General features: G+C 39.4%; 1 protein-coding gene across 8 annotated transcripts in view; it reads left to right on the top strand.

The window, feature by feature from the left end:
* The window catches only part of FGD4 (FYVE, RhoGEF and PH domain containing 4), a 240,138-nt gene that overhangs the window by 190,895 nt on the left and 23,321 nt on the right, over positions 1-25,922 (top strand). For all 8 annotated transcript variants that reach the window (XM_088837234.1, XM_088837228.1, XM_088837232.1 and 5 more), the window contains exons 5-10: positions 4,830-4,919; positions 8,391-8,536; positions 8,912-9,068; positions 17,749-17,887; positions 20,513-20,571; positions 20,898-21,044. In XM_088837234.1, coding sequence (XP_088693360.1) covers positions 4,830-4,919; positions 8,391-8,536; positions 8,912-9,068; positions 17,749-17,887; positions 20,513-20,571; positions 20,898-21,044 — 738 coding nt within the window. The remainder of the gene's footprint in view (positions 1-4,829; positions 4,920-8,390; positions 8,537-8,911; positions 9,069-17,748; positions 17,888-20,512; positions 20,572-20,897; positions 21,045-25,922) is intronic.

Below are 25,922 nucleotides of genomic sequence, written 5' to 3'. Positions count from 1 at the left end.
GGCATTCCCTTGGATTTTGCAAAATATGACCAGGATACCCATAATTTGCCACAATCAGCTAAAGTATAATTTGCAGTCAGCAAAAGACTTTTCTTATGAGCTTCCTATTCCACTTCCTCTTCTGCTTCCTCAGGGGTGACCTCATCACAAAACAGTAGTAGACAGTATAATCTGTTGTTTAGTGAATTCTCTGACTCATGAGACGTATTATTTTTTCATGGCACAAATTCTGCTGGATTGTTTTCTTTAAAGATTTTTGTTAGAAATCTTAGCATTAGAAGATAGAAAAGAAATATGGTGGGTCAAAAAGATATCACCACTGTAAGAATAAAATGAAGGGCTGGAAAAGAATGAACTGCTAATACTAATAACAACTTGGATGTATCTCAGATGCTTTTTGATAAGTGAAAGAAGCAAGACGCAAAAGATACATACATACTGTGTTATTCCATTTACATGTCTTTCTGGAACAAACCAGATCAGCATCACTAGGAGTTAGTGGCAGAAGAGGAATGTGATTGACTACAGATACCTAAGAAGAATTTTGATAGAAATATTACCTATTTTGATTGTGGTGGTAGTAACATGATTGTAAGCATTTGCCAAAACTCCTAGAAAAAGTGAAAGTGAACTATTCACCAAAAGGGTGAATTTTACTATTTGTAATTTTATCCCAGTAAATCTGTCTTAAAACCTGAAACAAATAGCTGTAGTGTTCGTGCAGGTCACTATTTCCTGTTTGTGAAAGAAGATATAACTTATTCTGAAATGTCAGTAGATTTCTTATGTATTTACTTATTATACTTACTTATAGCTTTGTAAGTCACATTGTTAGTTCATTAGGTATTTTATTTTCTTCTCTATAAATAGTGATCATCTAAAAGTTCCTTGAAAGTTTATCAGTTTCATGGAATATACTGCATATGTTTTTTAGTATTTTAAGTTTTTTATTTTGATCAGGATACTACCAGTAACAGCAATACTACTCATCAGTCAGTCAGTTCAGTCACTCAGTTGTGTCCAACTCTTTGTGACCTCATGGACTGCTGCACACCAGGCTTCCCTATCCATCACCAACTCCCAGAGCTTGTTCAAACTCATGTCCATTGAGTCAGTGATGCCATCTAACCATCTCATCCTCTGTTATCTCCTTCTCCTCCTGCCTTCAATCTTTCCCAGCATCAGGGTCTTTTCAAATGAATCAGTTCTTCCCATCAGGTGGCCAGAGTATTAGAGCTTCAGCATCAGTCCTTCCAGTGAATATTCAGGACTGATTTCCTTTAGGATGGACTGGGTGGATCTCCTTGCTCTCCAAGGGACTCTCAAGAGTCTTCTCCAACACCACAGTTCAAAAACATCAATTCTTCGACTTTCTTTATAGTGCAGCTGTCACATCCGTACATGACTACTGGAAAAACCATAGCTTTGACTAGATGGACCTTTGTTGGCAAAGTAATGTCTGCTTTTTAATATGTTGTCACAGCTTTTCTTCCAAGGAGCAAGTGTCTTTTAATGGTTGCAGTCACTATCTTCAGTGATTTTGGACTCCAAGAAAATAAAGTCTGTCACTGTTTCCATTGTTTCCCCATCTATTTGCCATGATCTTGGTTTTTTTAATGTTGAGTTCTACACTTGATCTTAGCCAAAAAGCCAAGAAGCAATGAATGTTGACTTCTAAGCCAGCTTTTTCACTCTCCTGTTTCATTTTCATCAAGAGACTCTTTAGTTCCTCTTTGCTTTCTGCCATAAGGGTGGTGTCATCTGCATATCTGAAGTTATTGATATTTCTCCTGGCAGTCGTGATTCGAGCTTGTGCTTCATCCAGCCTGGCATTTCTCATGATGTACTCTGCTTGTAAGTTAAATAAGCAGGGTAACAATATACAGCCTTGACATACTCCTTCCCAGTTTGAAACCAGTCCGTTGTTCATGTCCAGTTCTAACTGTTGCTTTTCTTGACCTGCATACAGATTTCCCAGGAGGCAGGTCAGGCGGTCTGATATTCCCATGTTTTTAAGAATTTTCCACAGTTGGTTATGATCCACACAGTCAAAGGTTTTGGCATAGTCAATAAAGCAGAAGTAGATGTTTTTCTCGACCTCCTTAAATAATAAGGAAGTTTATTGGCTTCATTTCTGTGGTTGTGAGATGACTGCTCTTTGGCACTTAAGCCTGCACATGCCCTCATCTACATGGAGCAGCAAACAGGTCTCTTTTTCTTTGTTTCTTCCTTAAGGGTAGGGAGCCTTCTTTTCAAAAGCTGCCATTGCATATTGTCTCGTGTCACATTGGCTCCTAAACCAATTGCTGTATACCATTGATAGCAACATCATTCAGGGCTTCCTTTTCATCTGTGGATAAGGTCAGTTTCTGCAAAGGAAAGATTACATGGTACTGGAATAGACACATCAACCAAATCTGGATACCATTAAGAGATAAGGGGAAGGGAGGGATGCCAGGCGGGCAAGCAACAATGCTAGTACTTCACTCTGAATTTATTAAGTTAAACCAAAATCTTGACTGATTGTGAAATTTGATTGCTATGTAGTTCTTATTTCAGTGTTTCTGAGACCACAAATTATTTAAATAACATTATGTTACTTTATCCTAAAGACTCACATAGAAATATCTCAATTCAGTGGTAATATAAGAAGCAGCATGATAACTTTCCACATTAAAATATATATTGCATATAAAGCATAAAGTAGATGTCATATATGTTTAATACCATGAAATATTTACACAACTTCATAGCATTTTATACAGAGTTCAAAATGTAGCCTTTACAAAAATTAGACACTGGCTTAAAGTATACTTTGGTCTGCTTTGGTACTAAAGTTTTTACTAAACTCATTATATTCATACTCTCCTAGAATGAAAAGAGTATTTCAGAAAAGTTAACTAGATAGAAACAACTCTGAATGGTACACAGAACCTAGATTTTATCCTGTTAGTGAGAAGAGGACTATTGGAGACTTTTTTTCCCTTTCCTATTAAAATTAGACTTAGGTGAGCAGAGCAGAGTTTTAGAAAGATTCCTTTTACAGTAGTATTCAAGGTGGGTTAGAGCCACCAAAATAATGGAATCAGATAATTGGACAACTGTTGATTGGCCTAGCAAACAGGGTACTAGTGATGAGAACTTAAAAGATTATGCTAACGACAGAATATTATGAATAGGAATTGGTGGCTGACTGGATTTTGTAATAGGGAACTGAGCTTAAAGTAATTTACGTCAACTAAGAATTGATGCTTTTGAACTGTGGTGTTGGAGAAGACTCTTGAGAGTCCCTTGGACTGCAAGGAGATCCAACCAGTCCATTCTAGAGGAGATCGATCCTGGGTGTTCATTGGAAGGACTGATGCTAAAGCTGAAACTCCAATACTTTGGCCACCTCATGCGACGAGATGACTCACTGGAAAAGACTCTGATGCTGGGAAGGATTCGGGGTGGGAGGAGAAGGGGATGACAGAGAGTGAGATGGCTGGATGGCATCACCGACTCGATGGATATGGGTTTGAGTGAACTCTAGGAGTTGGTGATGGACAGGGAGGCCTGGCGTGCTGTGATTCATGGGGTTGTGGAGAGTCGGACACGACTGAGCAACTGAACTGAACTGAACTAGAAAGGGATAGAACCACTGCTGGGTTGGTAAGGTCCAAGGAGTTTGGTAAAATGGAGATCTTACAGAAAAGGTAATTTTGGTCTTCGATTCACAACATGTCGCAGCAGTAATAAATGTCCAGCAGTATTTAGGCATGAGCGACTGCTGTTCATAATTCACTCAGTGATGTTTCGTTGGGTGCCAGTGTTTTATTGAAGCACTGTAGTAGATGCATGAGATGGATCAGTTAACAGGGGGAGACAGTTCCCATCCTCATGGCACTAGTAAGGTTATACAAAGATATTTAAGAGTTGCTGCTGCTGCTGCTGCTGCTTAGTCACTTCAGTCATGTCCGACTGTGTGTGACCCCATAGACGGCAGCCCACCAGGCTCCCCCTTCCCTGGGATTCTCCAGGCAAGAACACTGGAGTGGGTTGCCATTTCCTTCTCCAATGTGTGAAAGTGAAAAGTGAAAGTGAAGTCGCTCAGTCGTGTCCGACCCTTAGCGACCCCAGGGACTGCAGCCTACCAGGCTTCTCCATCCATGTGATTTTCTAGGCAAGAGTACTGGAGTGGCTTGCCATTGCCTTCTCTGATTTAAGAGTTGAGTAGACATAAACTGAGGAAATTAATTAAAAATAATATAGGTAGAGGGAAGATGGGTGGGAGCATAGATGAAAGATTAACAATGAGTTGATGTTGGATCTTAATGATGGACACATGGGAATTTGCTTTACTGTTTTCTCTAGTTTTATATAAGATTGAAATTTTCTATAATTAAAATTTTTAAGCTATCGCTTCTTGGCCTTTTGGCTAAGATCAAGTGTAAAATTTTTAAGCTAAAAAGTTCTGTGCATAGAGCTAATAGAGTGATACAAGCATGTGCAAAGAGTAGCCTGAGAGAGGTAGGGGAGAAATGAGGAAAGTGTAGCACCTGGTAAATAAAAAAAAATGAAAGATGTTTCAGGGAAAAGATGGGTGATACTGTTAATTGATACAGAGATCAGAGATGTCATAACCTAAACATGTTGCCATAGGTTGAATCTAGCAGATTGCTAATGTCTAGTTTTGTTCATTTCTGGTTGGATGTTCCTTGATGACTTAAAGAAATTGGGTATGTGAGAAGCCTAAGAAAACTTGATGAAACCATTTGATAATGTTTATTACTTTAGAAATACCATCCAAGCTTTCTTTCCTAATATGTGAATATCTATTCTATTTTTAGGAGACTGATGAACAGAAACTTCACAAAATAGCCAATGAACTTTTGCTTACAGAAAGAGCTTATGTCAGCCGACTTGATCTCTTAGATCAGGTAATATTTTCTCTTTCAGAATTATTTTATTTTTGTAATGATACATCACTTTAACTTAGTAAGTAAAGTGTTTTAGAAACTGCAAGAAGGGCTTGCCTGTTTCTGGCTACTTCCTCAAGGAAATCGCGAACATCTTCAACTTTGTCGGTGAATTAATAAGGTGTAAAGGTGAGTAACCTGTATGCAGGTCAGGAAGCAACAGTCAGAACTGTACATGGAACAACAGACTGGTTCCAAATAGGAAAAGGAGTACGTCAAGGCTGTATATTGTCACCTTGCTTATTTAACTTATATGCAGAGTACATCATGAGGAACTCTGGGCTGGAAGAAGCACAAGCTGGAATCAAGATTGCTGGGAGAAATATCAATAACCTCAGATATGCAGATGACACCACCCTTATGGCAGAAAGTGAAGAGGAACTCAAAAGCCTCTTGATGAAAGTGAAAGAGGAGAGTGAAAAGGTTGGCTTGAAGCTCAACATTCAGAAAACAAAGATCATGGCATCTGGTCCCATCACTTCATGGGAAATAGATGGAAAAACAGTGGAAACAGTGTCAGACTTTATTTTTGGGGGCTCCAAAATCACTGCAGATGCTGATTGCAGCCATGAAATTAAAAGACGCTTACTCCTTGGAAGGAAAGTTATGACCAACCTTATAGTATATTAAAAAGCAGAGACATTACTTTGCCAACCAAGGTCCATCTAGTCAAGGCTATGGTTTTTCCCGTGGTCATGTATAAATGTGAGAGTTGGACTGTGAAGAAGGCTGACCGCCGAAGAATCGATGCTTTTGAACTGTGGTGTTGGAGAAGACTCTTGAGAGTCCCTTGGACTGCAAGGAGAGCCAACCAGTCCATTCTAAAGGAGATCAATCCTGGGTGTTCATTGGAAGGACTGATGCTAAAGCTGAAACTGCAATACTTTGGCCACCTCATGCGACGAGTTGACTCACTGGAAAAGACTCTGATGCTGGGAAAGGTTGGGGGCGGGAGGAGAAGGGGACGACCGAGAATGAGATGGCTGGATGGCATCACCGACTCTGTGGACATGAGTTTGAGTGAACTCCGGGAGTTGGTGATGGGCAGGGAGGCCTGGCGTGCTGTGATTCATGGGGTCGCGGAGAGTTGGACACGACTGAGCGACTGAACTGAACTGAACTGAAAGGTTTCATCCACAACTGGAACTGAACTGAACTGAAAGGTTTCATAATTCATAGAAAACAGACCGAAAGCTTCTCTTACAGGTCACAGAGTGTCTTTTATCTGTGTCTTTCAACCCTAAACACTACTCTGTTTCTTGACCCTTTATTGCGATCCTAAATGCCATGTTACTAAATAGGAGATTCAGATGCTGGCGTGAATACATCACTGATTCTTGTCTCTCTTGCTGTTCAGCCATTGAGAGCAATTGGAATTACCTACAGTCATAGGGCCAGATGGAAATTTGAGATTTCACTTGTTCAGCCTTGCACGAAAATTTAAAAACAGTGCCTGGTATTAATAGTTGTTGAATATGTGAATAACATTTTGTACTTTTATCATGGTAAAGGCTTTTGAATCATCTCAAGTGTACATTTGCGAAGAAAGTTTTAACTGTTCAACACAATGGCCTCTTAATCCTGTTACATTGATAAAAGATCAAGATAATTGGTAGATTGCTGACATAGACTCCTCTTATTAGAAGAGAAAGTGAGTATTATGTTTGAGTGTTACTTGCCAGAAGGCTTGTCCCACTATGGCAATTGGAAAGTGGAACTTTGTGGAAGCAGATCATCCTGGGCATGCCTCCTAATCAGGAGTCCCTGGACTAAGCTACGTTGCCTGTTAGGGTGAGCCTGATTAAGATTTGTGTTCTCCAAAGTAATGAGTTTGTGACTCACATACTCACTTTTCAAGGAATTTCACCATAAGTCAATCAACTTATGTTGATTTGTACCTTTGAAGTAATGTCTGTTCTCATGGAGATTACAGACCTGAAACTTTTAGATATTCTTATAGTGGAAATGTGCTTTTTCCTCTTATCAGGTTGCACTTTTTTTTCTTTCTTTTTTCCAGCCATATTATCTTGTTAGTGACTTTGGCTGACCTTTTAGAATTTAGAGTCTTAATTACTAAAATATCCTATTGGAGTCTCTAAGGACATAATTTTGTATTCTTTTTGCCTCCTAATAAAATGCAATAGAGGTGAATTTAGAAAATAAACAACCATCTGGACATTATGAAAGAACAGAATTCCTTCTGCCTACATTTAACAGGATGGCAATTAAGAGGTATACTAGCCCTACTGGAGTAGAGCTAAGACTGCAAAACTATTTTTACTCTCTTTAAAATACCTGTAATTATGTACAAGAGAAGTTTTTTTATCCTCATTTCTGAGTTTTAACTTATTAAGTGCGTGTCGTGCTATGAGATCTAATTCACAGTGTTCTCTGTCCCCAAGGAGTGTACAGTTTAAATAGGGAAGATGAGATTTATGCCAATAAATTATAATAAAAGGCAACATGTAATACATAAAAGTCATTCAAAATATAAAGAGGAGTGGAAAATACAGTTATTGTGCATATATATCATTTTCCACATCTCTTAACTCTGCCTATGGATAGGAAAGGTAAATCCTATTGAAACCATTTTTCTCAGATTCAAGCTTCAACCCATGTTCCAGGACTCGAGCCTGGCCAAAACCCTGCTTAGAATTCTAACCCACATGGCTGGGACTTGGTATTCAGTCAAAACCCACAGTAATGAAGCTCAGGTCCTTGATGTCTCATCACAGAAAGAATTCAGTGAGAGACAAAGTGATAAATAAAAAGTGGATGTATTCAGAGAGAAGCACGCTCCACAGACAGAGTGTGGGCCATCACAGAAGGCGAGTGCAGTGGCCCCAGAATGCGGCAGAATCAGTGTTTATGGGCTGGGTAATTTCATAGGCTAATGAGTGGAAGGATTATTCCAACTATTTTGGGGAAGGGGTGGAAATTTCCAGGAACTTGGCCACCACTCAGTTTTTGGTCTTTTGATAGTGCCTTGGAACTGTCGTGGCGCCTCTTGAGTGTGTCATTTAGCTTGCTGATTGAGGATCAAAGTCTAGTTGAAGGTGGCTTGTCTGTCATCTTGGACCCATTTGATTCTAATTGGTTTATGCTGTGTTCTTGGGCTATGTCATTCTTTCAGAAGTTGTTCCCGGCCCCTTTCCCTCCTGTTTCACCATTAGCCTCAATTGGAAATTTCTCTGGAACAGAAAAGATTGATATCCTGTAGATAGAGGCACAGCCTAGGTTAGAATTAGTTTCCTAATTCCTGGTTTTTCTCTATCAATGCATATGCTCATTCCTACATTTCAAAAGTGATTGATTTCTTGAATCATGAACTTTTACATTTATTCAGCAAAAAGCTATTAAGAGCTCACTGTGTGCCTTAGCACATGCTAACCAATAAATTTGAAGTAATATTTGCTTTATTCTCTTATTCAGGTATTTTATTGCAAACTATTGGAAGAAGCAAATCGAGGTTCATTTTCAGCAGAGCTGGTGAATAAAATCTTTTCTAATATTTCATCAATAAATGCCTTCCATAGTAAATTCCTGTTGCCAGAGCTGGAGAAAAGAATGCAAGAATGGTAAGAGGAGTAGATAACAAATAATATATCGAAGGCAACATTTATGCAAAATTTTTATGTTAAAGATGAAAGACCTTGTAGTACATTTTTTGGCTTCAGTGTAAAACATTTTATCTCTTCTTTCCAAGCTATTGTTTGATTAGTGAAAACAAGATATTAGGGATTATCTGGTACGTCAGAATTCCATAGCATCTCTTTACTGTGTCATTCCTAACTCTTTTAAAAAGTGATTTTTTCATTCTGTCAGTTTCACAGCAAAGTGGATCTGATAACAGCACAGGATGTGTATTTAAAAAATGATTACTTCATTTGGAGTCCTCTTAATTCACTCATTCTATAAGAAATCTTAATAACTTGCTTCTATATTTTATACAGGGAAACTACCCCTAGAATTGGTGACATCCTTCAGAAATTGGCACCATTCCTTAAGATGTATGGAGAATATGTGAAGGGATTTGATAACGCAATGGAATTGGTTAAAAACATGACAGAGCGTATTCCCCAGTTCAAATCAGTAGTTGAAGAAATTCAGGTAAATAGAACTCTTTTGTTCAAGGCTATAAATTAACTTTTCTGTACAAATCATAAGGTTTTCTAGATCTAAATTTTAGATTGAGACGCCTAGCCAAATTCCATTCTACTCTAAATTATGCAAAAATCATCTCTGCTAAGTTAAAATATTTATTGAGCAAATGCTATATAGTGAACAGTAAATTCTCCATTTATTTTTAAGGCAAGGAGACTCTGGCTTTATCAGGGTCCACAAAAATTTACAAAGTAAGTTTCCATCCAGCTCTGTGTGTCTCTTGCTTGCTGTCAGAGGTTGAGATGTTGGAATGAATATAAAGAATGCTATAAACCATGACATTTTGGAAACATAATTACAGTTGACCCTTGGACAACACAGGGGTTAGGATCGCTGATCCCCCACTGTTTGAAAATCCCAGTATAGTTTCATGGCCAGTCCTTCATATACATGGTTATGCATCCATGGATTCAACCAACCATGGATTATGTAGTACTGTAGTAAGAGTTGGACTGTGAAGAAAGCCAATCGCCGAAGAATTGATGCTGTTGAACTGTGGTGCTGGAGAAGACTCTTGAGAGTCACTTGGACTGCAAGGAGATCCAACCAGTCCATTCTAAAGGAGATCAGTCCTGTGTGTTCATTGGAAGGACTGATGCTAAAGCTGAAGCTCCAATACTTTGTCCACCTCATGCGAAGAGTTGACTCACTGGAAAAGACTCTGATGCTGGGAGGGATTGGGGGCGGGAGAAGAAGGGGACGACAGAGAATGAGATGGCTGGATGGCATCACCGACTCGATGGACATGGGTTTGAGTGAACTCTGGGAGTTGGTGATGGACAGGGAGGCCTGGCGTGCTGTGATTCATGGGGTCGCAAAGAGTCGGACACGACTGAGCAACTGAACTGAACTGAGTACATATTTACTGGGGGAAAAAAAACAATAGCAATGTGTGTATAAGTGGACGTGCACAGTACAAACCCATATGCAAGGATCAACTATATTCTGTTTTGTTTCTTGGGGGTGGGGCAATTGGTCATTTCATATATGTGGCTTAAAATTTCATCAAACCTGGATAATACATTTTAATAATACCATAATACTTTCTATTTGATTCTCTAGTCAAGACTGTTGATAATTTCTTTGCTTAAGTTTAAATATTGAAAAGGATTTCTTAGATCATCTAAGATTATCTGGGTGAGTATTCTTGACTGGCTTCTTTTGTGCTACATGGATATTTTTTACCTGTGTTTAAAACCCATTAATACAGTGATATGATTACTGTTTTGTATAATTTTATGTCTTAAAGAAGTTAGAATATTAAAAGTATCTATATACAAGTCATGGGGTTGCAAAGAGTCGGACACGACTGAGCGACTGAACTGAACTGATATACAAATCAATGTGGTATACAATATCAAGAAAAGGAAAGACAGAAACCACATGATAATCTCAAAAGATGCAAAAAAAGCATTGGATAAAATCAGCATCCATTCATGATACAAACTCTTACCAAAATGGGTACTGAGGGAACATGAAGTGAAAGTGAAAGTTGCTCAGGTGTGTCTGACTCTGCTACCCCATGAACTATATAGTCCATGGGATTCTCCAGGCCGTTATACTGTGGGTAGCCTATCCCTTCTCCAGCAAATCTTCCCAGCCCAGGAATCAAACCAGCATCTCCTGCATTGTAGGCAGATTCTTTACCAAGTGAGCTATCAGGGAAGCCCTTTGAGGGAACATATCTCAACATAAAAGTTATTTATGACAAGCCCCAACCAGAATAATACTTAACAGGGAAAAACTTGAAAACCTTCCTGCTAAAATCTGGAACAAGACAGTGATACCCACTCTCAGCACTTCTCTTCAACATAATAATGGAAGTCTTAGCCACAGCAATCAGAGAAGAAAAAGAAAAGTTATCCAAATTGGAAGAAAAGAGGTAAAATTGTCATTGTAAGCATATGACATGATATTATATATAAAAAACTCTATAAATACTCCACACAGAAACTACTAGGACTGATAAACATATTCAACAACATAGAAGAATACAAGATTAACATGCAAAAATCTGTTCCACTTCTTTACACTAACAATGAAATATCAGAATCAGTTCAGATCAATTCAGTTGCTCAGTCGTGTCTGCCTCTTTGCAACTGCGTGGACTACAGCACGCCAGACTTCCTTTTCCATCACCGACTCCCAGAGCTTACTCAAAACTCATGTCCGTTGAGTCGTAATGCCATCCAGCCATCTCATCCTCTGTCGTGGCCTTCTCCTCCTGCCTTCAATCTTTCCCAGCATCACGGTTTTTTCCAGTGAGTCAGTTCTTCCCATCAGGTGGCCAGAGTATTGGAGTTTCAGCTTCAGCATCAGTCCTTCCAATGAATATTCTGGGTTGATTTTCTTTAGGATGGATTGGTTGGATCTCCTTGCTGTCCAAGGGACTCTCAAGAATCTTCTCTAATACCACAGTTCAAAAGCATCAATTCTTCAGCACTCAGCTTTCTTTATAGTCCAACTCTTACGTCCATACATGACTGTGGAAAAACCATAGCCTTTACTAGACGGACCTTGGTTGGCAAAGTAATGTCTCTGCTTTTTAATATGCTGTCTAGGTTGGTCATAACTTTTCTCCCAAGAAGTAAGCAGCTTTTAATTCCATGGCTGCAGTCACCATCTGCAGTGATTTTGGAGCCCAATAAAATAAAGTCTTTCACTGTTTCCATTGTTTCCCCATCTATTTGCCCTGAAGCGATGGGACCAGATGCCATGATCTTAGTTTTCTGAATGTTGAGTTTTAAGCCAATTTTTTCACTGTCCTGTTTCACTTTGACCAAGAGGCTCTACTGTTAGTTATTCACATTCTGCCATAAGGGTGGTGTCATCTGCATATCTGAGGTGACTGATACTTCTCCTGGCAGTCTTAATTCTAGCTTGTGTTTCATCCAGCCCAAGATTTCTCAAGATGTTCTCTACATATAAGATAAATAAGCCGGGTGGCAGTATACAGCCTTGACATACTCCTTTCCAAACTTGGAACCAATCTGTTGTTCCATGTCCAGTTCTAACTATTGCTTCCTGACCTGCATACAGCTTTCTGAAGAGGCAGGTCAGGTGGTCTGGTATTCCCATTTCTTAAAGAATTTTCCACAGTTTATTGTGATCCACACAGTCAAAGGCTTTGATGTAGGCAATAAAGCAGAAATAGATATTTTTTTGGAACTCTCTTGCTTTTTTGATGATCCAGCAGATGTTGCCAATTTGATCTTTGGTTCCTCTGCCTTTTCTAAATCCTGCTTGAACAACTGGAAGTTCATGGTTTACATATTGCTGAAGCCTGAATTGGAGAATTTTAAGCATCACTTTACTAGTGTTGAGATGCGTGCGATTGTGTGGTAGTTTGAACATTCTTTGGCATTGCCTTTCTTTGGGATTGGAATGAAAACTGACCTTTTCCAGTCCTCTGGCCAGTGCTGAGTTTTCCAAATTTGCTGGCATATTGAGTGCAGCACTTTCACAGCATCATCTTTCAGGATTTGAAATAGCTCAACTGGAATTCCATCACCTCCACTACCTTTGTTTATAGTGATACTTCCTAAGGCCCATTTGACTTCTCATTCTAGGTTGCCTGTCTCTAGGTGAGTGAACATAATTATGATTATCTGGGCTGTGAAAAGAAGAGAAGGGAAAAGCAAAGGAGAAAAAGAAAGATATACCCATTTGAACGCAGAGTTCCAAAGAATAGCAAGGAGAGATAAGAAAGGCTTCCTCAGAGATCAGTGCAAAGAAATAGAGGAAAACAATAGAATGGGAAAGACTAGCAATCTCTCCAAGAAAATCAGAGATATCAGTGGAACATTTCATACAAAGATGGGCACAATAAAGGACAGAAATGGTAACGACCTAAGACAAGCAGCAAATATTAAGAAGAGGTGGCAAGAATACACAGAAGAACTGTACAAAAAAGATCTTTCCTTTACTCCTTTGCTTTTCCCTTCTCTTCTTTTCACAGCCGTTTGTAAGGCCTCCTCAGATAACCATTTTGCTTTTTTGCATTTCTTTTTCTTGGGGGTGGTCTCAATTCCTGTCTCCTGTACAATGTCATGAAGCTCAGTCCATAGTTCTCCAGCCACTGTCTATCAGATCTAATCCCTTGAATCTGTTTCTCACTTCCACTGTATAATCGTAAGTGATTTGCTTTAGGTTATACCTGAATGGTCTAGTAATTTTCTCTACTTTCTTCAATTTAAGTCTGAATTTGGCAATAAGGAGTTCATGATCTGAGCCACAATCAGCTCCCAGTCTTGTTTTTGCTGGCTGTATAAAGCTTTTCCATCTTTGGCTGCAAGGAATATAATCTGATTTCGGTGTTGGCCATTTGGTGATGTCCATGTGTAGAATTGTCTCTTGTGTTGTTGGAAGAGGGTGTTTGCTATGACCAGTGTGTTCTCTTGGCAGAACTCTATGAGCCTTTGCCCTGCTTCATTCTGTACTCCAAGGCCAAATTTGCCTCCAAATATCTCTTGATTCCCTACTTTTGCATTCCAGTCCCCTATAATGAAAAGGACATCTTTTTTTGGTGTTAGTTCTAGAAGGTCTTGTAGAACTGTTTGACTTCAGCTTCTTCAACATTAGTGGTCGTGACCTAGACTTGGATTACTGTGATATTGAATGGTTTGCCTTGGAAACGAACAGAGATCATTCTTTCATTTTTGAGATTGCATCCAAGTACTGCATCAGATTCTTTTGTTGATTATGAGGGCTACTCCATTTCTTCTAAGGGATTCTTGCCCACAGTAGTAGATATAATGGTCATCTGAGTTAAATTCACCCATTCCAGTCCATTTTAGTTTGCTGATTCCTAAAATGTCGATGTTCACTCTTGCCATCTTGCTGATTCTTAAACGGTCAACGAGACCACTTCCAATTTACTTTGATTCATGGACCTGACATTCTAGGTTCCTATGCAGTATTGTTCTTTACAGCATCAACCTTTGCTTCTTTCACTAGTCACATCCACAGCTGGGTGTTGTTTTTGCTTTGTCTCCGTCCCTTCATTCTTTTTGAAGTTATTTCTCCTACTGATCTCCAGTAGCGTATTAGGCACCTACCAACCTATCAGTGTTCTATCTTTTTGCCTTTTCATACTGTTCACTGACAGTATTGCTGGGTGTGTGCTTTGTTCATCACTCTAAATCAAATGAGCCCTCTTCAGTTTCAGCAGAGAAACTGCCAGTCCTCACGGCCTGGAAATCATTGACTGAGCTGATGGAAGAATAGGTGCAGCCTTAAGCCAGAAGCCTCAGGTCAGAATCTTCACATTGACTGAGCTGGTGCAGGAATAGGTACAGCCTCAGGCCAAAAGCCTCAGGTCAGAGCTTCTCTGGTAGCTCAGACAGAGGAATCTGCCTGTAATGTGGGAGACGCTGGTTTGATTCCTGGGTTGGTAAGATCTCCTGGAGAAAGAAATGGCAACCCACTCCAGTAGTCTTGCCTGGAAAAATCCCATGGATGAAAGAGCCTGGAGGTCTACAGTCCATGAGGTTGCAAACAGTTGGACACGACTGAGCGACTAACACACATAGGCCAGAAGACCATAGATTCTTACTGTTCTTACCCAAAGTTCAGCAGTTTAAAAAGCAAAAACAAACTATAATTTTCAGATCATTACGTGCTTTTGGTCAATTTCCAAAGTACTGAAATAATTGTTGTTGTTAAGTTTTATCCAGCTTTAAAGTTGCTTTTTTATTAAAGGGGTGATTTTGCCAGCATCCTTATTACTCAGTCGTAGCCCGAAGTCCTGTCCTTGCCCTTCACTGCTCTTCTTTAATGTCTCTTATCTCTCATGATTAAGCAGTCATCTATCTCTCCGAACACTGGTTCTTTCTTTGATTCTTTCACTAACTCCTTTTGCTAATATTGAAATGTGGGCAGAATATAAGGTGTTTTGCCCTGCATAATCTTCCTCTCCACTTTCTCAGTGATGTCATAGCTTCTCAAGCCATTAACCATAATGTCATACAGATGCTTATATGGTCAGTTCAGTTCAGTCGCTCAGTTGTGTCTGACTCTTTGCAACCCCATGGACTGCAGCATGCCAGGCTTTCCTCTCCATCACCAACTCCCAGAGCTTGCTCAAACTCATGTCCACCAAGTTGGTGATGCCATCCAACTATCTCATCCTCTGTCATCCCCTTTCCTTCTGACTTCAGTCTTGCCCAGCATCAGGGTGTTTTCCAGTGAGTCAGTTCTTCCCATCAGGTAGCCAAAGTTTTGGAGTTCAGCTTCAGCATCAGTCCTTCCAATGATTATTCTGGGTTGATTTCCTTTAGGATAGACTGGTTGGATCTCATTATAGTCCAAGGGACTCTCAAGAGTCTTCTCCAACACCACAGGTCAAAAGCATCACTTCTTTGGTCCTCAGATTTCCTAATGGTCCAACTCTCACATCCATACATGACTATTGGAAAAACCATAGCTTTGAGTAGATGAATGGACCTTTGTCGCAAAGTAATGTCTCAGCTTTTTAATATGCTGTCTAGGTTGGTCACAGCTTTTCTTCTAAGGAGCAAACGTCTTTTAATTTCATGGTTGCAGTCTGCAGAGATTTTGGAGCCCAAAGAAGATAAAGTCTGTCACTGTTTCTTCTGTTTCCCCATCTATTTGCCATGAAGTGATGGGACCAGATGCCATGATCTTCATTTTTTGAATTTTGAATTTTAAGCCAGCCTTTTCACTGTCTTCCTTCACTTTAATCGAGAGTCTCTTTAGTTCCTCCTTGCTTTCTGCCATAAGGGTGGTGTCATCTGCATATCTGAAGTGATTGATGTTTCTCCCGGAAATCTTGATTCCAGCTTGTGCTTCATCCAACCTGGCATTTTGCATAATGTACTCTGCATATAAGTCACTATCTGCTTATAGGGTCATTATTTCTCATTTAGTCCTTCAGGCCTGCACTCTAGTTATGAAATTCTGAGCGCTGGCTTCACATTCTGTATGAGCATCTTGTCATCAATACAAAGGCAACATGTTCGATTCCCGTCTTCAGCTTTCAGACACTTTTTCCACATAACATTTATACTTTGTGACCTTTGTGATTATATGATTGGATTTATTACACAGCACCAATATTCTTTTATTCACCAGAATTTGATCACGTGACTTTTCTTTTTATCATTTTATCATTTTTCCTCATTCTCTGTATGTGTGCATGAAACAGTATATTCAAAGGACTTAACATGGAGCTTGTTGTATATAAGTGCTCAATATGGTGATGGTGATAATGATTATTACTACTGTTTCATCAAGTATTAAAACTCTGAATCAGCAATATCTGTCTTCTCCACATTATTAGGAAAGGATAGAGTTGTGAATGAAGTGATAGATTGAGAATCAGCTAAGGTAGTTAAGATTCTAGTCTGCCACTTGACCTTCGAAAGCTCCCCTAACTTTTCTGGACCAGTTCCTTCATGTAAAATTTGGGGATCAGTAATATTTTCCTGGACATATATGTGTGTGTGTGTGTGTGTGTCCCCTAGGCTTGCTGGAGAAACTCAAATGGGATAACTAATCTTATAATATTTGTATCTTACAAGTTATTAAGAAGAGCCATTCACCCTCAGCTTCCATGCTAAGTTCAGGCTGTTTTTACTTTTTTCCTGGTCTACAATAACTCTCAAACTAGTTTCCCTACATGTTCCCAAAGCCACATTGTAGTAGATTAATCTTAATAGATGTCATATCTAATGATATCACTCTTCTGCCTGAAAACATGCATTAGGTAAAGTAAATCTAAACTCAGCATGACATTATTACACCAGATTACCTTTTAGTTTCTTGTTTGCTTTGAATGCAAATATCATGTCTTGTCTTAATATTGACACATTTTTTTATCCTGCAGTGCCCTGGTCATGGTCATCAGTAAATATATTAAGGGGTTTCCTCTTTGTTTAATATGAGGAGGAACACGTCTTATTTTTCAAGTAATCTTCTTGCTCCCCTTCCACATTATTTGCTTACTGAAAGCATTTTCTGTAGACTCAGTTTTGCCAGAGCAAAGGAGGTCTATTCAGAGTTTGGTTTCTAATGGAAAAGAATGCCATGACCTAATGAAAAATTAAAATTTTATTATCTTGTCACCCTTCTACATGTGGAGTCTTTTCAGTTCAGAGGGAATGACATTTATAGTGGCCTTATTATGGTATAGTTTCTGCTGAATGCATAGTCATTTAATATAGTGTTACTTGGTTAACCTCTTTAAATAGATGCTTCTTTTGAAAATCTCTGGAGTTATGATTTGATAATGTGACCTGACAAACCCTTGTAATGACCACTGAAAGTAGATGCCATCAATCTGGAATTTTCTTGCTTAAAATTCTGCTTGATTTTTTTTTTTTTTCCTGAGTAGATTGGTGGTCCTCAGACTTTAATGGAAAAAATTGGGGATGTTCTTAAATACATATGCCCAGGCTGTGGCCTCAAAATAGTGGTTTCATAGTTTGGAGTGGGGTTTAGGATTTCCACTTTTAATAGCATTCAAAGAATGTATCTAACGCAGGTGACGCACAGGCCACACTTTGTAGAGAAACGCTGCCCTTAGTGAAAGTTCTGTGTTAGCTTGAGTTTTTAGATTGGCTAATCTAATTTTTAAATCTTTCTGTAAAAACCTTTCTTATTACAGAAACAGAAGATCTGTGGGAGCTTGACTTTGCAGCATCACATGCTAGAACCTGTTCAGCGCATTCCCCGGTATGAGATGCTCCTTAAGGACTACCTAAGGAAATTGCCCCCTGATTCTCCGGACTGGAATGATGCTAAAAGTAAATCCCCCCTTCCATTATGGGATAATTTAGTGGCCAAGTAGCCTTGTGATTTCAAAGTGAAGTAGAAGCCACTTCAGTAAAATATTGGTGCCAGAAAATAACCTCACTGGAAATTGTTATCAACACCTCAATTAGGCAAGCACTTTTCAGCACAAATCATAGGCTTAGAGCAATGCAAATCACATTTCTCATGCTGGTTTCACATTAGTGATTAACTCTGAAATATAAAACTGTAGTCTTAGAGACATCTGGAATAGCAATACACAATTACCTTCTCACAGGAAGAATACAACCATTCAAAATTACTAGTGCTGCTGGTTAATTAGGGGAGTAGATATCTACCACGGAAACTAAGATGACATTTACTATTTAAAAATAGCCTAAGCAAAGTGATTTCTCTCTACCTTTTACTAAGATAGACGAGAAAATAATGCTGTTTAGTGTCAGTTAGCATTTTCCCTGAGAAAACTTTATTCCTGTTCTACTCATTATCTTTTTTTTTTTCATTAGATCATAATGAAAGACTTTTTAGGACCTAAGAGTTTAAATAAGATTTTTGTTTTCTTGTGTACTTTTGAAAAAATCAATTAACTGTGTAGAATGAAAATTTAACTTGGGTTGGTAATCAGCATGTACTACTACTGCTACTCAACCCAGCAGAACTGGTGGTAGGATTGGAAGTTGGATTACTATTGCTACTTCTCAAACTAGTCTCTTGGGCAGTAGCCCCAGCCCATCTTAACTTGTCTCCCTCTACCTTGGATACTACATGGAATGTACTGAGTTGCCCAAATCAGGTTAGTTCTCTTAAATATAAGTAAAAATTCCTTTTCTTCTATATTCAAAGACTTTGACTTCTGCTAAAGTACCTATGTCAAAAGTGAGAAAGTCAGAATTATCTGATGGTCCAGTAGTTAAGAATTCACCTGCCAATGCAGGGGATACAGTTTTAATCTCTTGTCTGGGAGGATTCCACATGCTGCAGAGCAACTAAGCCTATACACCACAACTGTGGAACCTGTGAGCCACAACTACTTAAAGCCCATGCACCATAGAGCTCATGTTCCACAACAAGAGAAGCCACAGAAATGAGAAACCCATACACTGCAACAAAGAGTAGCCCCTGATTGCTGCAGCTAGAGAAAGCCTGCACACAAAAACAAGGACCCAGGGCAGCCAGAAAATAATTAAATAAAAATTTTAAAATAGGAAAAAAAAGACTGCAATGAGAGGGGTAGGTGCTGGTGGTCCCCACACCACCTCCCCCCTCTCCAAAATGAGAAACTCAACAACATAATAGGGTATTTTATTGCTCTTTGATTTCCCATTACTACTTATGCTAACATTCCAAGGAAACACAAAAATACTTTTAGAAACCTAAAAGTAGAAGGGAAAGCAGCAAAAGTGCATTTTGTTCAGCGACAGAACAAAGAAGACAGAAAAGTTGGTTCAGAACGATGAAGTTGTTGTGATACCAGAATTAACCTAACCAGTATTCATAAGATAGAAAGGAGGAGAGCAGGACATGATGGAGGATTGAGAACATTCCCTCAGGTTAACCCAGCAGGAAGCCTCAGCTTCCACCTTCAACCTCGCTTCACCAGTAGTCCTGAAGCTCCTACCTTGCCCATATAAAAGCTCCTACCTTCCCCATTCCCATCTGTCACTACCACCTGCCCTAGCAACAAAACCTTCCATCGACATTGGCATCAGAAAATTCTTTTTCACTTAGAACTGTGAGTGTGTTTTCCCAGAGAAAACTGATTATTTGTTGGTTAATTTGCTTGTAAAACTAAATACTTACTACTGCTGAAATGTTGTAGAACTTTTGAGTCAGAAGACTTAGGTTCAAATGCAGCCCTTCAGTATCATAATTTGTGACCCTACCAAAGTAACATCACTCTCTACTTCTTTCATCTGCCAAATGAAGCTAATGTATTTTCCATTCAGTTCAGTTCAGTTCAGTCGCTCAATCGTGTCTGACTGTTTGCGACCCCATGAATCACAGCATGCCAGGCCTCCCTGTCCATCACCAACTCCCGGAGTTCACTCAACCTCATGTCCATCAAGTCACTGATGCCATCTAGCCATCTCATTCTCTGTTGTCCCCTTCTCCTCCTGCCCCCAATCCCTCCCAACTTCAGAGTCTTTTCCAATGAGTCAACTCTTCACATGAGGTGGCCAAAGTATTGGAGTTTCAGCTTTAACATCAGTCCTTCCAATGAACACCTAGGACTGATCTCCTTTAGGATGGACTGGTTTTATCTCCTTGCAGTCCAAGGGGCTCTCAGGGTTGCATAAAAATGAATTGACGTAATATATATGGACACCCCTGACAAAGTGACAAGCTATTGTCACAAATGTTTGCTATTTTGAAGATTCCTAATGAATTAAATGTACCTGTGAGCCTAGTCACTATATATTACTTTTTATGAGTAAATACCTTTCAAGTTCCAATCATTTGCTTACAAATGAACTTTGGAAGTATCCAATTTGTAAATGGAAATTGCCCCTGCTTTTATTGTGTTTTGGTCTCAGATTCCTTATTATACTATATATTACTCAGCTATCTAGTAATATAGTGAGGAAAAAATATATTTACTTTTCTTTTTTCCTGTTTAGAATCACTTGAAATTATATCTACAGCAGCAAGCCATTCTAATAGTGCAATAAGAAAAATGGTAAGTAGTTTTCAGAGGAAATGGGAATCTTTTAGTTAGATAATTATTAATAATGTAGTCTAATATAATCTACAGTTTTGGACCAAAATGAATTGACACAAGTGAACAAAAAATATTGTTTATAAAATGTTTAGGACTATCTGTGATTATCCTCTTCCCACCTCTCCCAGATTTTAATTTGCTCTTAACTGATCTTTATACTTAAGTTTATGCTTAGTTCCAATCCTTTCTGAATTGTGTATATTTTAGCTATGGTCATTGATTAAAGGCATTAAGGAGAAGCCTCCTTATATTTGATCTTGCTGTGTTTTGTTTTAATTTCCTAGGAAAACCTAAAGAAACTCTTAGAGATTTATGAAATGTTGGGAGAAGAAGAAGACATTGTAAATCCTTCAAATGAATTAATTAAAGATGGACAGATCCTCAAACTAGCTGCTCGGAACACATCAGCACAAGAACGCTACCTTTTCTTAGTGAGTTTTTTAGTATGAGGAAGTCACATTAGAATACCTCATAACACTGTTATATGTATCTTGGAAAAGTAGGGTGCTTGCTTGCTCACCCAAGCAATTATTCCTAATCTGATTTAGTCAATACTGTCTGGATTCCACATCAGGGAATGTCCATAGTAACTGAAACTTGTTCTTTGAAGGACACGAATCTGTTTTTCAAGTAGTTTTCTGTAATTTTTCTGTGTGCTTATCACGTGTAACTTATTTCAGTAACACATAGTGAAGATAAATTTAACCTTTCTGGAAGATCATAGGCATCAGTGTATACATGGGGATTACTATTTTAATTATTCTTTTAAAGAAATATATAGATAAAGTTGTAAAACTTGTGCTTCAAATGTGTGTGTAAAAGTACATGAGTTTGCTACATAGTTCTTTTTCACTGTAGTTACTCTCTGTCCCTCTCTTGACTTCCTGGAAATGACAGTTAGTCGAGAACTTCCTGGAGAAAGGAATGGCAAACCACTTCAGTATTCCTGCCTTGAGAACCCCATGAACAGTATGAAAAGGCAAAAAGATATGACACTGAAAGATGAACTCCCCAGGCCAGTAAGTGCCCAATATGCTACTGGAGAAGAGTGGATAAATAACTTCAGAAAGAATGGACATGGAGCCAAAGCAAAAACAACACCCAGCTGTGGATGTGACTGGTGAAAGAATCAAAGGCCGATGCTGTTAAGAGCAATAATGCAAAGGAACCTGGAATGTTAGGTCCATGAATCAAGGTAAATTGCAAGTGGTCAAACAGGACATGCAAGACATTTTAGGGTCAGAGAACTAAAATTGACCAGAATGGGTGAATTTAGTTCAGATGACCATTACTGGGAGCAGGAATTCTCCAGGCCAGAATACTGGAGTGGGTAGCCTATCCCTTCTCCAGCAGGTCTTCCCCACCCACGAATGGAACTGGAGTCTCCTGCATTGCAGGTGGATACTTTACCAATTGAGATATTAGGAAAGCATCTTCATGCAGAGATGGGCACAATAAAAGACAGAAATGGTATGGACCTAACAGAAACAGAGGATATTAAGAAGAGGTGGTAAGAATACACAGAAGAATTATAGAAAAAAGTTCTTAGTGACTCAGATAACCATGATTGTGTGATCACTCACCTAGAGCCAGACATCTTGGAGTGTGAGGTCAAGTGGGCCTTAGAAAGCATCACCATGAACGAAGCTCATGGAGGTGATGGAATTCCAGCTAAGCTATTTCATATCCTAAAAGATGATGCTGTGAAAGTGCTGTCCTCAATATGCCACTGAATTTGGAAAACTCAGCAGTGGCACAGGACTGGAAAAGGCCAGTTTTCATTCCAATCCCAAAGAAAGGAAATGCCAAAGAATATTCAAACTACTGCACAGTTGCACTCCTCATATGCTAGCAAAGTAATACTCAAAATTCTGCAAGCTAGGCTTGAACAGTACATGAACTGAGAAGTTGCAGATGTTCAAGCTGGATTTAGAAAAGGCAGAGGAACCAGAGATCAGATTGCCAAAATCCGTTGGATCATAGAAAAAGCAAGAAAATCCCAGAAAAACATCTACTTCTGCTTCATTGACTAAGCTAAAGGCTTTGACTCGGTGGATCACAACGAACTTTGGAAAATTCTTCAAGAGTTGGGAATGCCAGACCACCTTACCTGCCTCCTGATAAATCTGTGTGTAGGTCAAGAAGCAGCAGTTAGAACCTGGCATGGAACAACAAACTGGTTCCAAGTTTGGAAAGGAGTACATCAAGGCTGTATATTGTCACTCTGCTTATTTAACTTACATGCATAGTGCATCATGCAAAATGCTGGGCTGGATGCAGCACAAGCTGGAATTGAGATTGCTAGGAAAATATCAGTCATCTCAGATATGCAGATGACACCACGATTATGGCAGAAAGCAAAGAGGAACTAAAGAACCTCTTGATGAAAGTGAAAGAGGAGAGTGAAAAAGCTGGCTTAAAATTCAGCATTCAAAAAACGAAGAACATGGCATCCGATCCCATCACTTCATGGCAAAACAGTGAGGAAATAGTGGAAACAGTGACATACTTTATTTTCTTGGGCTCCAAAATCTCTGCAAATGGTGACTGTAGCCATGAAATTAAAAGACGCTTGCCCCTTGGAAGAAAAGCTATGACCAACCTAGACAGCATATTAAAAAATGGAGATATTACTTTGCCAACAAAGGTCCATCTAGTCAAAGCTATGGTTTTTCCAGTAGTCATGTATGGATGTGAGAGTTGGACCATAAAGAAAGCTGAGCACCAAAGAACTGATGTTTTTGAAGTATAGTGTTGGAGAAGACTTGAGAGTTCACTGGAATATTATATGGCAGTAAAGTGGAATAAAATACTAATATATGCTATGTGGATAAATTTTGAAACATTGTGTAAGTGAAAGAAGCCACTCACAAAAAGGCCACAGTGTATCATATGATTTCATTTATATGAAATGTCTAGAATATTACTTACTACTAATAGAAAGTAATGGTTTTTCCCGTGGTCATGTATGGATGTGAGAGTTGGACTGTGAAGAAAGCTGATCGCCGAAGAATCGATGCTTTTGAACTGTGATGTTGGAGAGGACTCTTGAGAGTCCCTTATACTGCAAGGAGATCCAACCAGTCCATTCTAAAGGAGATCAATCCTGGGTGTTCATTGGAGGGACTGATGCTAAAGCTGAAACTGCAATACTTTGGCCACCTCATGTGACGAGTTGACTCACTGGAAAAGACTCTGATGCTGGGAAAGGTTGGGGGCGGGAGGAGAAGGGGACGACGGAGAATGAGATGGCTGGATGGCATCACCGACTCTGTGGACATGAGTTTGAGTGAACTCTGGGAGTTGGTGATGGACAGGGAGCCCTGGCGTGCTGTGGTTCATGGGGTCGCGGAGAGTCAGACACGACTGAGCGACTGAACTGAACTGAACTGAACTGAGTGGTAACCTTGGGCTGGTGGGGAGAGGAAATAGGCACAGGATTTCTGTTTAGAGTCACAGTGTTCTGAAATTAGTAGTGATGGTTGCACAACTTACAGCTATATAAAAACCATGAATTATATATTTTAAAAGGATTTTTTAAATTATATCTCATAACTTATAATTTTTAATAGATAGTTTCCAAATTACCTATAAAAGAAAATCTTCATTTGGGCTCAGAAGAAGAACTTCACTTTTCAGAGGTTTTGTAAAGACCTAAATGTAAATCAGGGACTTGTAATGTTTTATTAGGGTTCAGAGAACTATTTACTTAGAAATATAGGTTTTGTTACTCAGATATGGTAAAGCCAACACATCAGGAGAAGATTGCCATTGAAAAGATAGTTATACTCACAGATCCCAAAAGGCGGGGGAACGCCACACCAAGGGCTTCGTGAAAAAGCACCAGGGTTGGTCAGAAGGCAGAGGGAGCAAGCAGAACACGTGGGCAAGAACTTTTAGTTTGGTTTCTGCAAGAAGGAATAGGCAAGGCAGGGAAAACATGCTTAGAATTTACTGGTTTAAATCATTTCATTAGGCTGTGGGGCACAGGGACCGTTGCCTGGTACCTAGCCTTAGGGTTCTTGGAGAAGGGGAATACTGGCCCAAAGTATAAGAACTCGGTAGAGAGGGTGGTTGGGGTGTGGGCTCTGGGTCTGTTAGTTTAAAGTTATGCTTGCACATGAGTCACGCACTGTCTCAGAATTGAGTAGTCCTGAGAGGGGGCATCACTTCATGGCAAATAGATGGGAAAACAGGGGAAACAGTGGCTGACTTTATTTTGGGGGGCTCCAAAATCACTGCAGATGGTGATTGCAGCCATGAAATTAAAAGATACTCCTTGGAAGGAAAGTTACAACCAACCTACACAGCATATTAAAAAGCAGAGACATTACTTTGTCAACAAAGGTCCGTCTCATCAAGGCTATGGTTTTTCCAATAGTCATGTGTGGATGTGAGAGTTGGACTATAAAGAAAGTGGAGCGCCGAAGAATTGATGCTTTTGAACTGTGGTGTTTGAGAAGACTCTTGAGAGTCCCTTGGACAGCAAGGAGATCCAACCAGTCCATTCTAAAGGTGATCAGTCCTGGGTGTTCACCAGAAGGACTGATATTGAAGCTGAAACTCCAATTCTTTGGCCATCTAATGCGAAGAGCTGACTCATTTGAAAGGACCCTGATGCTGGGAAAGATTGAAGGCAGGTGGAGAAGGGGACGACAGAGGATGAAATAGTTGGATGACATCACCGACTCAATGGACATGGGTTTGGGTAGACTCCGGGAGTTGGAGATGGACAGGGAGGCCTGGCATGCTGCAGTTCATGGGGTCACAAAGAATCCGACACAACTGAGCGACTGAACTGACTGACTGAGAGCAGGCAGTCCTCCGATGTCAGCAGGGCCCTGAAATGTCAGAGCATCAGAAATCCACATTAAAAAGACATGCTTAATATCTGTTCTGGGCAAAAGGCCTGGTAGTCGGTGTCTTCCATTTGTCTTTACTCTACCTTTGGTGCTTAGGTAAATTTCCTTCCCCCTCTTCAACATTAGTGTTACAGTTTCTATAGTTAAACTTTAAACTCTGTGTCTACCAGTGGTCTTGGTTTAATTTTCACATTTGAGAATTATTGTGGAAATAGTTTTGGATTGAATACCTTAATACAGAGCCAGTATAAGAAGCTGTTTGGAGAATAGCCGGCAAAGAGCCTTGAAGGAGATGCAGCAGTAGTGACTTTGAGGAAAGTACCTAAAAGTACCTATCGTGTTCCAGTTATTGTAAGTTATCAAACACATCATTCTCCATTCAGGAGAATGAAGTCCTACAGTAGAAATTTTAGGAAAGCCTTATCCGTCTTTTGAAGACCAACTTAA

The sequence above is a fragment of the Moschus berezovskii genome, chromosome 6, assembly GCF_049115385.1.
Source record: "Moschus berezovskii isolate FMDL1 chromosome 6, NW_MosBer_1.0, whole genome shotgun sequence".
Taxonomy (NCBI): domain Eukaryota; kingdom Metazoa; phylum Chordata; class Mammalia; order Artiodactyla; family Moschidae; genus Moschus; species Moschus berezovskii.
Note: the sequence above shows the minus strand (reverse complement) of the source record. Positions and strands in the feature narration are given on the sequence as shown.